The sequence below is a fragment of the Oryctolagus cuniculus genome, chromosome 10, assembly GCF_051225735.1.
Source record: "Oryctolagus cuniculus isolate XC-2025 breed Fujian yellow rabbit chromosome 10, ASM5122573v1, whole genome shotgun sequence".
Lineage (NCBI taxonomy): Eukaryota > Metazoa > Chordata > Mammalia > Lagomorpha > Leporidae > Oryctolagus > Oryctolagus cuniculus.
The window spans coordinates 79,537,903-79,553,340 of NC_142876.1; the positions used below are offsets into that span (position 1 = coordinate 79,537,903).

At 47.2% G+C, this 15,438-nt stretch overlaps 1 protein-coding gene across 31 annotated transcripts in view; it reads left to right on the forward strand.

Annotated features, from left to right (window-relative positions):
* FOXP1 (forkhead box P1) overlaps positions 1–15,438 on the forward strand; it is a 465,689-nt gene that overhangs the window by 379,590 nt on the left and 70,661 nt on the right. For all 31 annotated transcript variants that reach the window (XM_070050577.2, XM_051852212.3, XM_089305428.1 and 28 more), the window contains one exon: positions 611–815. In XM_070050577.2, the coding sequence (XP_069906678.1) occupies positions 611–815 (205 nt within the window). The remainder of the gene's footprint in view (positions 1–610; positions 816–15,438) is intronic.

Sequence of the window (15,438 nt, forward strand, 5' to 3'; positions counted from 1 at the left end):
GAGGAAGATAGGTGTGTTAATGAAATAATCATAGTATAATCAATTTGACTGTTAAAAGTTGAAAAGCATTTCAGGAAGACGATATGAATTCATAATTTATGTCTAAAAGTGATTAATAAAAACTATATTTAATAACAAAGCTATTTGTCATCATTTAAGACTTAAGCACAAAAATTACTCATTTTGGGGTTCCTGTTGTCATAATAGTACAGTTGAACAAATTTATTTGGAGCCTTCTTTGTGTCTGAAAGGAAGGTGTGCATCTTTCTACTGTGCCCCCCCCCCCAAAAAAAAAAAAAAGTGAAGAGTAGCGGTCTGGATGGACAGAAGCTGTCGCTGGGGCGAAGCGGTGCTCGGGACTCCTTTTCCCGAGCGTCTCGTGCGTGTGATGAGGGCACTTGAGCTCACTGCTCTGTGGGAGGACATGCTTATTATTACGTCCCTGTTTGCCTTGGTTGGAAGGGAGGGAGGGAAAAACCTGCACACACCAAAAAAAACCTCCCCCCCCCCCAACACTAGGCTTTGTTTACTGACTCTTTGATTTAATTACTGTTTGAAGAGGACGGAATTAGCTGTTAATTGATTTAATTATCCAATTTGTTTGTTTCAGGCATGATTCCAACAGAACTGCAGCAGCTCTGGAAAGAAGTGACAAGCGCTCATACTGCAGAGGAGAACCCGGGCAGCAACCACAGCAGCCTGGACCTGACCACGACCTGTGTCTCCTCCTCTGCGCCTTCCAAGACCTCCTTAATAATGAACCCACATGCCTCTACCAACGGACAGCTCTCAGTCCACACTCCCAAAAGGGAAAGGTAGGAGCGAGCCACGGACAGGTGTCCACGGCGTCTTTAGCGTCGGGCGGGGTGGGTGGCCTGGCCTCGCCCTACCTCCTGATCCCTAATTGGATGCATGTGATTGGCATGTGCCTGTAGTTACTTAAGAATGCGTTCAGGATGGTTTGGGTGTGAAGCGTCTAACTGTTGGCGCCTTTTCCATGTGGAAGATGAGCTCCCAGCCTGGGGCCCCGGGCAGAGGTCGTATGGTTCCTCATTGAATGGGTTGGCTCTCCAGGCTCCCAGGTCTTCTCTCTGGGCCAGGTGCTCACTCCCTGTGAGCTGAACTCGCTCCTGAGAGGATGGAAGCGACTGCCGTGGGCAACTGTGACTCATGGTTTGAGCAAGCAGAGAGCATGCATGATTCCACACGGTCCCCAAGGAAGGCAGGGAGCTCAGCTTGGCCATCTTCGTGTCCACTCGGCATGTGGCCCTGTCTGTGCACACACCAAGTGAGGGTGTGAAGGAGAAATGCAAGGGCCTGGCGCGTGCACGTGTGCAAACCAGCATGGCACAGCAGGGCCTGCAGGGTACCGTGCCATAGTGTCATTTCTGCCCCTCTGTTCTTGTTGGGAAGTTGAGATTTGATATCTTCTAGCTTTCCTGAGCATCACGTGAGTGTTAGGCGAAGCTGAAGTTATTTGGGAGATCTGGAATACATCATGTGAGCCAGGAGCTCTAGGAACATAAAGCTGTGACTTTCGTGTTACTGTATCGTAGCCCCCAGAAGCATTAATACTGCTGTTGAAAGGTTTTCAAAAGCAGAATATTTAATGCTCCTAAAATTGAAAAGTTTTTCCAGTTTACTATTTTTACACTGTTTCCTGTGCATTTCATATGCAGAGCTGCCACATATAGGAAAAAAGAAATCTTAAGAGTAGTATGTGATAGTAAGCACCATTTCCATCAGGAAAAGGCAAATGCTTGTCTTTGTTTTTAAATATAAAAGTCAGTGAAAAATTTTTAATTATATGTTTCAGTTAAGCAGTTACAAATACAACTTCATACATTCCTGAAAATATTAGGCCTACTGGTTAAGGTGTGTATCTTTCTATTAGAAAAATATTTCTTCCTCTTTCTGTCACTCTATCTTTCAAATATAAATGAATAAATCTTAAGAAGAAAAATCACCTGAACACACAAGGGTACTTGAAAAAGTTCACAGAAAATTAAATGAAAAGATAGTGTCCAGGACTGCCATGGTGGCACAGTGAGTTAAAGCGGCCACTTGCGACATCAGCATCCCACATGGGTACCAGTTCAAGTCTTGGCTGTTCCACTTCCAATCTAGCTCCCAGCTAATGTGCCTGAAAAAGCAGCAGAAGGTGGCCCAGGTCCGTGGGCCCCTGCACGCATGTTGGAGACCTGAATGAAGCTCCTGGCTTCGGCCTGGCCCAGCCCTGGCTGTTGAGGCCATTTGGGGAGTGAACCGATGGATGGAAGATTCTCTCTCTCTCTCTCTGCTTCTCCCTCTCTCTGTCTGAACTCTGCTTTTTAAATAAAATAAATAAATCTTGCAAAAAAAGTAACATCCATGTTTTGGGACCTTTTTGAAGAGCCCACGAGTACGCAGGCCTGTGCCGCGTACTCTGTGCTGGCTCGCATATGCAGCGGTGGTCCCTGAGGAACACGGTGGAGCTGAAGAATTCCTATTGCCTGGTGACATGTGTGTGGCCGTTGTGATGTTGTGGGACACGGCGTGACTTGTGTGTGAGTTGTGAGTATGCGGTTCGGCTGGTGGACACACCTGCTGTGCTGCCTCTCATGGGAAAATATAGCATACACAATGAGGTATCAAGTGTAGTACTGGGTAGCAGTGGTACATGGCTGGTACTGCTTTACATATTGACCACACTGTACTTTGCATCGTTGTTTTAGAGAGTGCTCCTTCTACTTTTTTTTTAAGCTTTCTGTAAAACAGTATGCCATGTTACGCTCGCATATATATATATATAAAAATATGTATATATTTTTTATATATATGTATCTTGTGCTTACTGCATCTGTGGATTGAATTGTTTTCCATGTGCTTGCTTTAGTCTCATGTTGTTCATCGTGGCGCTAGGAGCGGTAGCCTGCACTGTGTGTGTATACACATACACCTAAGTCTGCATGACCTAAATGTGTACGTGTGTGTGTGCGTGTATGTGTGTGTGTGTGTGTGTAGCTTTACTACCTGGGTCAGTGTAAGTGTACTCCTTGATGTTCACATAATGATGAAATCTGATGTCGCATTTCATAGAACATGCGCCCCCTGTTAAGTGACATGTGACTGTACACACACACACACACACACGTGTTCATATATCACATTCAGGCCTAAAAGCCATGAGAGGTTACCAGAATTTGCAGCTACCCTGAGAGATGATTTTTCGGTGGCAGACGTGGAAGAACTGAAAGATGTTTAAACGAATCAGCTTAGAAGACTTTGAAGACTAGAGTGGTGGACAGAAGGAATCTGTGGAGCCATCGGGTGCAATTTGGCTTCTGTTCTTTCCCAGTGAGGATAGATAGAGGTGTCTGGAAGCCGATCTTAGCTCTCGCTTTATAATCGCTTGCGATGTCTTTTTTTTTTTTTTTTTTTTTTTTTTTTTTTTTTTTTTTTAAAGAAACAGAAGATCCTAAATAGCTTTCAGGAAAAGGTTCTAGGCTGTTGTCCTTTGCCGTGCTTCCTTTTGATGTCCTAAGGTAGATGTCATCCATTGACTGTGGAATGATTGAATTACAGCCTTATCCATAAGCAGGGGAGCCCACACACTGAAGAATGCCCAGGGATGCACTTAAGGTATTTGTTGCAATCTCGTCGGCCCTTGTGGAGCCTGCCCAGATTTCCTGTGACACAGAAAACTCTTCTTGTTGAGATGCACTGTGCTCAGTTTCCTTCTGAGAGGTTATGGATCTGCAGTCGGGCGATAGATTAGCAAGAAGGCAGGCAGGGGAAGAATAGCCCTCTTCATGTCTTTCGGATCTGAGAGCCAGTCCCATTCCAGGAGACAAAGTTGGCTTGGTTTTGTTGTTGTTGTTTCTCCTCGTCCTTATTTGTGTGGACGGAAGCTGCAGTACAGTGCATGCCTGCATTAGAATGTGGATCAGAAGAGAGTTCAGACTCCAGTGAACCTTCATCTGGATGCCCAAACAGGCTGAGTTTTCAAATCACACAGGCAGGGAGGAAGCAAGTGTGAAATTACACGCCGCCAGCTAATCTCTTGAATCTCTCAGTTTATATTATCTGGTAGATTCTTAGACGTGGCTGGATTAAAAGAAAATTCGAGTCAGCACATTTTAACGGAATGAATGGAGCTAAGACAAGACAAATGAGCACTTTAAGTTAAAAAAATGTAAAAGTTTTAAGTTTATGGAATTGATCATTAAAAAATCAATTATTAGCTAGCCAGCTGTGTATATATAGGTACTTAAAATGAATATTATGTGTCATTACCTTATTATGGTTAATTTAAAAATCACAAGTGTGATATCCAGTTTAAGTAGTAGAAAATGGTTAAAAAAAAAAAGAAGAAGAAGAAAAGCTGTCACTATAGCGCTGTAGAAGTATGTTCTCACTTGTGCAGTGAGCTGTGGATTGGCTCTGCAGTTCCTGGTCCCAGCCCTGGGGAAGTTTTATCCCACAGTCAGCATGCGTGTGTAGCAGATGTGTCCTTCCGGGCTCACCCCCACCCCCACCCCCCGCCGGCGTTCTGTGTGATCCTTTCCCCTCCTGCGCTGTGATCAGATCAGCCAGATCTGAACAAGCAAGAGCTCCTGCCCCGCTAAGTCATAAGCTCGCCCCACCGGCTCCACTCGGAGTTAGCAGCTTTAAGAATCCTTTCTGAAAGGGACCGGGAGCTGTCCCGGGGGAGAACCTGTGGGACGCAGGTAGCACTGTGAGCGGTTTTGTTTGCTAGCTGCAGGAGTGCGGTGTCCAGCAGTCTCACCTGGGTTGCGGCTTTCCATGCCACCAGCACCCGCCTTGCCTGCTCTGCTGCCCCATGCGTTGGGCCGGCTCCCAGGAGCAGCCGCCGCCGCAGCCACAGCTCTGGGTTTGGTGAGCTGCAATCTGTTAAAGAGATAAATAATGTGCTTGGCACGACACTCCTCCTCTCCTCTTTAATTTGTCTTACACAAGGAAAATTATAATTAAGTCATTCAGGGTAAACCCTGGAGTGTAGAGAGGGGGAAAAACACACTTTGGTGAAGATTGCCAGTGGAAACCCACATCCCTGTTGTGCAGAGTGGGGGGCACATTTATCAGCATTCAGCACTGTGACGGGGGGCGGCCCATGTGATTTGTGGGGCGGATGCCGGTGCTCAAATCAAGGCTTGTTAAGATCCTGGCCCCGTGCGGTCACGGACAGGCGGCATCATTAGAATTCAGTGCTGGTGCCCTGTGTTCCGTGCTTCGGGGTTTCTCTCTACAATGTCGTGATGTTTATGGTGCTGATTACATAGAAATTCACATACCTCTGTTAGTACCTGAGAGGATCGGGTTCAGTGGGCTGAAGCTGGAGGGGAGCTTCAAGAGGGAGCAGGTGCACTACAGCCTCCCACTGTCGTGTTCCCCAGAAAGCAGGGGATCTTGACTTCAGAGGTAAATGGACAACTCCCAGGCCTGGCTGGCCAGCAGAGGAGGAGTTTCTGTCTGGTTTCCTGAACTGTCTGTCTCGCTCTAGAAACTTCCGAGTTTTGGTGTGGGTAAACAGAATAACAGAATGCAAATGAAACATTTATTAAAATGCTAAATTTAGTGAAGCCCTTTGAGCTTCCTGGATCAAAGCAGCTATGTAAATACAAATAGCAGTTACTACTTAAGTAATTGCTTGAATTAAAATTCTAAGTATCACATTCTGTTATGGGACACGAGGGAAAGGGAAGGGAACTCACGTTTGATCAGTTCCTTCTCAGTGCGGAGCCTGTGCTAGACACTGGCCTAGGAAGTGATGTCTCATTTTATCCACATGAGGTTGTTGTGCCCATTCCACAGATGAGAATATTGACTCAAAGAAGTAAAATAACTAGTAACCTGCAATCGCAGTACATATGCAGGATCCAAATTCAGGTGTGTCTTTTCAAACAGTACCATAAGTTTCCATTCAGCTTAGCAGTGACTACTTCATTATGGTCAGTTCTACCCAGTGCCCTTAAAAGACATTTTTAATTTAAATTCAGTTAAACAAAACATATATTGACAACCTACTGTGTGCACATCACTGCGTTTAGAGGAAAATCACCTTTCCCTAAGAGGAGGTGGGTGCGATGATCAAAATGTAAATCATTTATGGTATGAAACAGTACAGAAAGAAGAAACTGACCCCTCCTTCTGTGGGACGTGCACACAGGTAAATGCGAAACAAGCCTCCCTCCTGAAGCACCCTCCCTCCCTTTCCTTCCTGCCTTATAAATCTTGCGATCGCTCATTGAACTCATCATATGGTCTTTATTTCAGCTGTCCTCTGGCGCCCAAATGAGAAATTCTCCCTTCTTTCTGATCCTTCCCAGCCTCTTGCCTTTGGCTCGAGCCACCCTCAGTGGATGTTTTACGACTTGGGTGTTTTCCTGACTCACGGCTCCTCTACTTGTTGGTTCAGGGCTTGCTTGCGCATCGGGTGCACCAGGCTTCTTTGCCCTCTGCCAAGATGGTGGCTGTGCACGCAGCCTCTGCTTGCTTTGAGGCCATCTCATTGTTCTCGCAAACAGTGGGCCCAGGCTGGGTGCTTTTCTCTCCAAGGTCTGACCTGCTCCTGTCCAGTCACGATAATCCTGCCCTCCCCTTCATTCTCATTCTCATTCATTGACGTCGCCCCGTGGATTCCAGTTGCTTGCATTTTCTGCGCTCCACGGTTGGCAGCTGCCTTCAAATAACCCCCGAAGGTTTTTGCTGGGGCAGTATACTTTTGGACAATCTCATGTGATCCACGGTGTCTGTTTTTGATTTATGGCCTCTTGACATATTGCCACGTATTTGGCTGTATAACAGTAGCGTTTGGGTTTATGGGTCCTGCTATTTTCAAAAGGCAGGGAATTTTGAAACACAGATATGCTTGTTGTTGTTGTTTTTTAACTGGATTCTGTGTTGATGAATAAATGTTGGTGCTCTTGAATTATTTGCTAAAATCCTAGAAATTTGTTCTCAGAACTGTTCCAGATACACGACTCTTTATCTTTTGCATATTCTCACACTAAGATTTAGGGTTTGTTAAGCCAGATATTTAAGCAGGAAATTGGAGTCCCCTCTGATAGTTCTTTCTCATTGTAATTTTTTAAAAATTTTTGAAAAGTCAGATATTGTTTTTTATTTCTTTTGAAGTGAAACATTGAGCAAACTATCCTAAATCTTTCTTTCCCATTACAGTATTTTGGGGAACCTGGGGCCAGATTGTTTCAAGTTGTCTTTAAAATTGTTGCTGTTACTTCTTGCCAGTGCCATGCTAAGACACAGAAGTGATCTGTTCACAGAGACTGGCGGGTTAACCCTGGCCAAATTGGGCCCTCTGTTGATTCTTGTAAATAAAGTTCTCTTGGGACAGTGTCACACCCCTCTACATACTGTCTGTGACTACCTTCACACTACAAGGGCAAGTTTGCGTAGTTGGAGTATTTAGTATCTGGCCATCCATTGATAAAGTTTACATACTCTTGACCTTAACCGTCACACCAGTGTCTGTCAGCTGGCCCAATGCTGTTCTTATGGTGTGCTTGTTAAACACACAGCTTTCTCTGCCTCTCTCAGGCCGACTTGGATTCCGTCGGTCAGAGACAGGCTGTGAGATTATGTAGCCATTGCATATACCTGAGATTCTTGCTCTCAAAGGCTGCAGGTCCACAGCTTTGCCATCAAAACCTAGAAGCTTCTTGGAAACTCAGGGTCTACGCCCCCAGCCTGCTTTGTAGCCCTATCCCCGGGGGAGTTGGCTTGCCCGGTCAAGTTTGAGAAGCAGGCGGCAACATGTTCAGTTCACCTGGATTCTGATCCAGTTGGAAAGACCAGAATTTGCCCCCACCAAATTCAGTTCATGTTGCAGACATGGCCCAGCAGCTAGCATGTCCCTCTCAACAGCTACCGCGAGACCTGTGCTGGAGCACTTTGGCTCCCCTGTAGCTCTGGCATAACCTCTTCCAGATTCTAGTTTCTCTTAGGAAATCAGGACCTGACAGATGGTGGTGGTGATAAATGCAGCTAACAGTTACTGAACTGTGACTTGGGGTTAGACACAGTGCAGGAAGGACTTGGCATAGGGCTTGACATTGATTTTCCCATTCATCTTCACCATAACCCTCTGGAGCACTGTCCCATTTGTGCCGCTGGTGTAGCTGGGGCCCAGAATGACTGTGCAACTGCTACTTAGTGACCATGCAGGGCCTGCTCCCAAGGTCTCCCTGACCCTCAGTATTTCCAGTGACTGCCACATTCTGGTGGTTTCCAGGTGAGTGGCTCATGAAAACCAATCCAGGCTTTTGATGGGACTCTCAAGTGGCTACAGGCCAGGTCATAACCTCTCGGGGTTACAGCCAGGGGCCAGACCTGTCTGTGCAGCCATGCTTAGAAGAAATTCCCTATTGCTGGTTTACCTGCCTCTCCCTGCCCCCAACTTTCTGCAGGGCTGGGAGTCAGGAGACTGTCTCTTGGGTGTAGGGGAACAGGAAAGAGAAGTAGGCCTGGTCAGCTACGGAGGACAAAATACTGGTGCTTGTTTCTTCTCCAAAGCAAACTCTCGGTAGCCTCATATACCCTGTGTCAGAAGCCCCCTGTGGGCTGGTCATGCTGCCGTGTCTGGAGAGCTGTGGTCCACCTGCGTCAGTGCATCCCGGCCCCGTGCTTCTGGGTGTCAGCTGTAGGAGGGAGGGCTCCAGGGCCATGCCACATGGTGCTGTACCCCCTGCCTGCTGTTCACACGCACAGGGAGGTGAGGGGAGAAAAATCTGTAAAATACTGGCATGCTATGAGGGAAAGGTTTATGGGTGTTCTTGACTGTTCACTTTGTGGGGTGATTAAAAGAAAAAAAAAACTCGTCCATTATTCTCTAACAGCTGTTGTGCCGTACCTCAATAAAGTGCCTTTCACCATAACACTGCATCATTAGACTCTATAAATCTTTTCCTATTTATTGTGTTTAAATGATAAATGCTTTCCCATAAAATGACATCAGTGGTCTGAAGAGTCATGTTCATTTTATAAGTTTCTCTTAAGTTTGGTTGACTTTAATTTTTTTCCCCCTCGGGATCTTGTATAATACGTATCGCAACTGCAGGCTGTTGCATGTCTAACATGCCAGGTTCTGCCCCCCCTTCCCAGAATTGGACCCCTCCCCACCCGCCAGTTGCTTTGATCTCTTGGGTAGACATTCTTTCCTGATGTGCTACTGTTGCTGATGCGAGTTTTCTGCCAAATCCCTTTGTTGGCACCCAACTGTTTTGCGGGTGTTTGCACTTGGGTAGAAGGGCTTGAGCTCCCTCCTCCCCGACGCGCGTTAGCTTTCTGAGCGTTTATGCTCCTCCGGGCCGCTGGAGGAAAGCACGTGGCAGGAGAAGAGTGAGAAGCAACCTTTTGGGGACCTCTGATGGCCTCACCCATTGCACTGGCTTGCTTTCACCCTTTGCCTGTAACACGTTCTTAATGAAATGCACACCTTTACTCCTTGGCTTGGATGAAGAGAAAATTGTCTTTGGTGGCCATCGGAACCATCCAGAAATGCAAGAAGGGAAGCTAAGGATCTCCATCTAGAAGGCCATGTGGCTTGGGAAAGTTGTGCCATTGGCCATCGTTCTGTTGGGGAATATATGGCAGCTAGGCTTCCCAGGTTCTGAAGCCAGATATTGGAGAGGGTGTGGAGTGGGGTACCTGTTCCGGAGACTTCATGGAAGTCGGCTTGCTCCTTTACAAAGTGACTTTTCTGCATTGCTGTGCCAGCCCGTTGCTACTGCTGTTATTTTCGGCTAGTGTTACCCTGTAGCCTGGCTCTGCAGGTCTCTCCAAGGGAGCTGGGGCTCTGCTGAGTGGCAGTTTGCAAGGCTGGGGCCATGCAAACGAGCGCGTTACATATGCATAGCGTTCCTGAAGTTCTTTATCCCACCCCCCTTTGTAATCGGCCAAGTCCTAAGTATATCATAAAGTATATTCTCCTCATTAAAACAATAGGGGAAGCCCACAAAGGGAAGTTGTTAATATGTGTTCCAGCTTGTCACTTCTGCCTGCGTGAGTACAGAAGATAACCGTTCCTTGGGGAAACTATTTCGGGAATTGAGCAACAGATCTGCTAGCCTGAGAATTCTCTTAACTGTAATTTTCCTTTCTGTGTGTACTCAAAAATAACATTCTGATGGGCTCCTCGGTGCCACTGCACAGACAGAGCACAATTGCCTGCGCGCAGGTGGTGGTAATAGGGGACAGTCCCCCGGGCACATGTCGCCGAGAGTTGTACAGCTTGTTCAGTGTCTGCGCCCATATGGCGAGCTGTCCCATTCACGGAGAGGCGGCAGGGCCGAGCCGGGCGGGTGCCGTGGTCAGCGTAGTGTGAAAAGTACGCCGCCGCGCCAGCAGCCTCTGTCACACGGTTTGTTGTATTGGAGATCTGAGTTACAGTGTGTGCACACACCCAGGAGCGCGCACGCGCACACACGCACACCTGTACCTAAGGACTCGCTTCAGGAACAGGCGTGCTGGTTTTTTTGGTCCCTCCTTCATTTTTAGAAGCGCACGGTTAACCCAGCAGGTCTAGTGCTGGTGCCTGAAATATATCCGCTTCATAGACAGTCACTTTGACGGGCAAGCATTTGGCATAGCAGTTAAGATACCAGGTAGGATGCTGACGTCCTGCATCCGAGTCCGTGGGTTGGAAACCGGGCCGCGTTCCTGACTTCAGCTCCCTGCCAGTACGGACCCTAGGAGGTTGTGGTGCTGGGTTCAGCATTGGGTCTCTGGCACTCGTGGGGGAGGCTGGGATTGAGTTTCCAGCTCCTGGTGTAGGCCGGGCCCAGTCCCAGTAGGAGCAGGCACTTATGGACTGACACAGTGGATGGGAGCGTTCTGTCTTTCCACCCTCAAAAGAAGAGGGACAGATTACAAGCTAAATTTGCTGTCTGTCCATGTTCTAAAAAGAAAGTTTGAAACACATATGTACAGATCTTTCTTGGTGATGTTTGTAAGTTAACTTAAGGACTGCATGCTCATACTAGAATTTATCTGTGAACCTCTCTCTGTGTCATTTTTCAGTTGTGAAAACTATTTTTGTTGTCCAGTTTGGATTGTTGGGCTTCCTGTTTTTTTGGTGTCTTAAGCCTTGAGAAAAAGGAAAAGGAGAAGAAAATCACTTATCAACCTCAGAAATCTGAGAGCAACAAAGCATTCCTTAGAGGTACTAGCAGTACAAAGGGAGAATCGAGAAAGCAGAGCGCCCCACGCCTCAGATGAGAAATAGGGACATTTTAAAAGGCACTTTGGAAAATGCACCAGAGCCTTTTCCATTTATATACTGTACTCAGATGTTGTTCTGCTATTTGTGTTCTTGTTTGGTAAACAAACAGACCCCATAGCAACTGCAGCGATGATATTTATACTACCTGTAGGACTTCCCTAAACAAATAGACACATTTTTATGCCCTGCAAATTTCATCCCTTTTATAGTCCTCCAGGAGATCAGTCTGATGATAGGGTGATCTCTTTCTTTCCTCCTCTTCTCCCTCCATCTTTGTTTTTTTCTGTTGTTGTTCTTCTTTGCTTAAAAAGAATTGTTTGAGGTGTATCTTTGAAGGCTCTTTTGTGTAGTGCGTATTTTACAACTTGGCCATGAATGTTGAAGGAGTTTGAGGATATATTATGGCAGAAGGGGAAGCAGACCTGAAGTGTTTGTGTAAATGATGTGGTATTTGCTTTCAAAGGGGTCATTTTAGTCATCTGGTAGAATTGCAGGTCATACATCCAAAAGGCTAATACTCCATCAAAATTATTACTATAGACCCACGAGTCAGGCAGGGGTCTATGGCTCTGTCTCTACTTTTATATCTGAAATATTGGTGGGAACATTGCGGTCCATATGAGCCCCTATATTCATTCAACTCACATTTTCCCGTATGAGTCATAGTTAAGACAAGAACAAGACGTCTCGTGTTAAAGATCAGTGTGAGAAATAAATGGCAGTTTACTTTAATTAGAAAAAAATTGACACCAAGAGCCGGAATAATCCGGTGGCGTTTGAATAAATTAGAGGATGGTACAAACGGAAATAAAAAGAAACTGAACAGGAATAAATGAGATGTTGTCCAGGGTTCAGCAGCAACAAAAGTGTATTCTTCAGCAGGACTGGTCACCAGGCAGTACTCACAAGTACTCACATGGACTTAGTAAGCTCTGGGCATGGGCAGATGGTATCCCAGGCCCTGTGTGTAATTGCTGTGAGCTCAGCCGACAGAGGCTGCCCACACAGAGTTCCCGGTGCAGTACAAGAAAACCAGAAGCGAGAGTTAGGTTCCGGGGGGGGGGGGGGGGGGGGCAGGGAAGGAGCTAAGTGTTACTAGGTGGGGCTAAGGTTATTTGGAACAGCTGTTCTGGCAAACCCTCCCAGTGACCTGCAGAGAGAGGGAAGAAAGGGAAGAGCCCAGCAGGCTAAGGGCACAGCAGAAGCAAAGGCCCCGAGGCAGAGCCAAAGGTATGACATGTTGGCTGCATCCTGGCCCATCCCCTCCTTAGTGGGAGGGCAGCTGTGTTGTTTAGTGGGGCCGTAAAAGTGTGGGCTGCAGAGCTGGACGTGGAAGGCCGGCTGCCCACTTGAGTTACTGAATCCTGCTGTGTCAGGTCTTGCCTCAGATATTAAATCGTGAGGCTTAAATGAGTTACTGCATGTTTCAGTCGCAGACGGTAGTAGGTGCTCAATAAAGCTTACCTGCTCTTGTTGGTTATCAAAGAAGCGCAGCGATGGAAGCGTGTAGGCCGTGGGCTTTGTGGAAATAAGGAGTGCCGCCGGCCCCCGCGGTGTGTGCTCAGCCCCCTCCGCGCCGCGGGCCAGGTCCGTGAAGGAAAGGCGTTGATAACCATGAAGTTGGATGTTGCGCTGGGAGGAAAGTGGCCTGCAGGAGATGTCAAGGCCTGGAAGCTCTCAAGAGTAGTTTGAGATTTGCCCGCCGGGGCCCCACCTTCTCTGAGGAGACCTGGCCAGCCCGAGGGGGAATGCATGGGTCCGGGGGAGAGTGCGTCTCAGTCTTCACCTTGCCTAGGAATCCTCTGTTTCCGATTGTGGAAATCACGAGCCCAGGGCTTGTGCCCTGAGAGCCATGCCTGGAAACCCCCCAACTTCTCTGCCCGTGCCTGGGCTGAGGCACCCTTCCTCTTCCAAAGCCCCGCTACTCTGAGTTAGGAGAATCTGGGTTTGTTGCCAAAACTTCTTTCAAAGGAGAAGTCTTCCAGATTCTGGGCCAATGCAGACTCTTTTATGGAGCCCGGTTCTTTTTCAAAATTGCCACTGTTGCCCTGCAAGTCCTTTGTAAGTGCCCCGGTTTTGTCTTCCCCTCTTTTGGTGCTTCTGTTCTCTCTCTGCTCTGGTTCTGTTCCTTCCAGCAGCTGAGCTCCTCCTGATGCCATCAGGCCCAGAGCGAATATTTGAGCCCTTCCTGTTTGAGCGCCGGAGAATGGGGCCAAGGCCTTTTGGCGGGTGAGAAGTTACTGAGTCATAACCAATGCAGTGACTTCCTAACCTGCCTGACTGTTCACCTCATCAGTAACAAAAAAAAAAAAAAAAAAAAAAATGGAAATACATCCCTACTGAAAGTATTTGTTAATCAGTAATATAGATGTTTCAATATATTGCCTATAGTTTTCTAACAGTGTGAGAAGTATTCAAGAGGGTACTTCAAAAAACTTCATGGAAAACGCTTATTATGGATTTCAAAATTGCACCAAAACAAATTTACCTTTAAAATTTACTTCTGTACTTATTTATTTGAAAGGGAGAAAGAAAGAGTTCCCAGGCACTGGCTCACTCCCTAAATGCCCGCAGTTGTTGGGGTTTGGCCAAGGCTGAAGCTTCAAGCCAGCAACTCAATCTGTGTGGCAGGAACCCAGTGACTTGAGCCATCACCTGTTGCTTCCCAGGGTCTGCATTAGTAGGAAACTGGAGTCGGGAGCTACAGGCACATATCAAATTTAGGCATTCCAGTGTGGGACAAGGGTGTCTTAACCACCAGGCCAAGCACCTGCCCCTATACTTACCTTTATTTTCATCTTACATGAGGTTCTTGAAGTTTCCCCTCATATTCGTAAACACACATGTGTGTGTGCGTTAGAAGCTCTGACGTTATCTTCACATAAAAACTTTAATATTCTCACACACACATGGAACGTATGCATCCCACGGTGGAGACTGATCTAGTAACCTAATGTGGTTTTTGCCAACTAGTTGTGCGATAAAATCTGCTGAATTAAAGGTAGAGAAGAGCTTAATCCAGTGACCGTTAATGAAGCATCTTATACTACGGAGAAACAAAAGTAATTTAGAAAGTAGGGAGTGATTCTAAGAAAACACAAGCACAAGTGCCTTAGGATTCGGAGGCATTTTGTGTCTTTAGCCCAGTTGCCCATTCGTCTCCTGCTCTGTCGTCTGGTTCTCTTGTATGGTACTTTTCTGGAATCTGATATCATTCTTGGAGGCCTTGCACTGACTCGTGAAGAGAATGGGGAGAAAATAAGTAAGAATTAGTATCGGAACTGTTCTGTCCTCTGGTTTTCCGGGTGTCGTCGGTTCCTCTAACACACAGGCAGGACCCACGCAGACCCTGTGATGCACCGACGCAGACGCCGCAGCACTGACATAATGAGAATGCTGGCGTAAATGGTGCTAATAACTTGTGGATTAGTGGTCCCTATCCCCGTGGTCGCAGTTGCTCATACCAGTCCTTGGAAAGCCTGCTGTCTTCCTAACAAGATCCCAGTGTTAATGCTGCAAGCGATCAGCTCTTAGTTGCAAACTCAGAATAGTCCTGAGCGGCATCCGTGACAAACGCTGGACCTCTGCCTCTCCTTGTTCTTTTCCTTTATTTATTCCTTCACTCATCACCGTGCACACGCAGGCCTTCTGCCCTTGTCACCACCTGCTCCCTGTTTGTGATTGTGTCGTGAGCCGAATGCACCAGCCGGCCTCCAGCACTGTCACTCCACTGCTCTGTTGTCCTGCATGCCGTGTCCTCCTGGCACCTGAGAATTGAAATGGTGTGTTTCATGCGTGTCACTGGACATGGAAGAAGGCTGCTTAGTGAAAGGGTTGGTGATGGGAAGTAACTGCCAGACCTCCTGCCCACCATGATGCCCAGTGTCACGTTGCTACCGTTGGTATGGCAGCCAGTTGCTAGTCAGATGCTCACCGTACACATGAGACACCCCAGGGTCCCAAAAGATAAGTTTGGGTCCCCGGAGCACCTGTGCCTTGGGACCTTTGTGGGTCTTTGTCTCCTTAGTCCAGGGTGGCTCTGAGAGAGAATTCTGATTAGAGTGTGTCCCAGAGACTTGCCCCAGGCTCAGCATCCACCGAGGAGGTGAGTCCAGCCACAGTTGCATCTCCATCTCCTGGAGGGATGACGTCATGAACTTTGGGTTCAGTCGCCTGTTTTATGTGCCCCATTATCA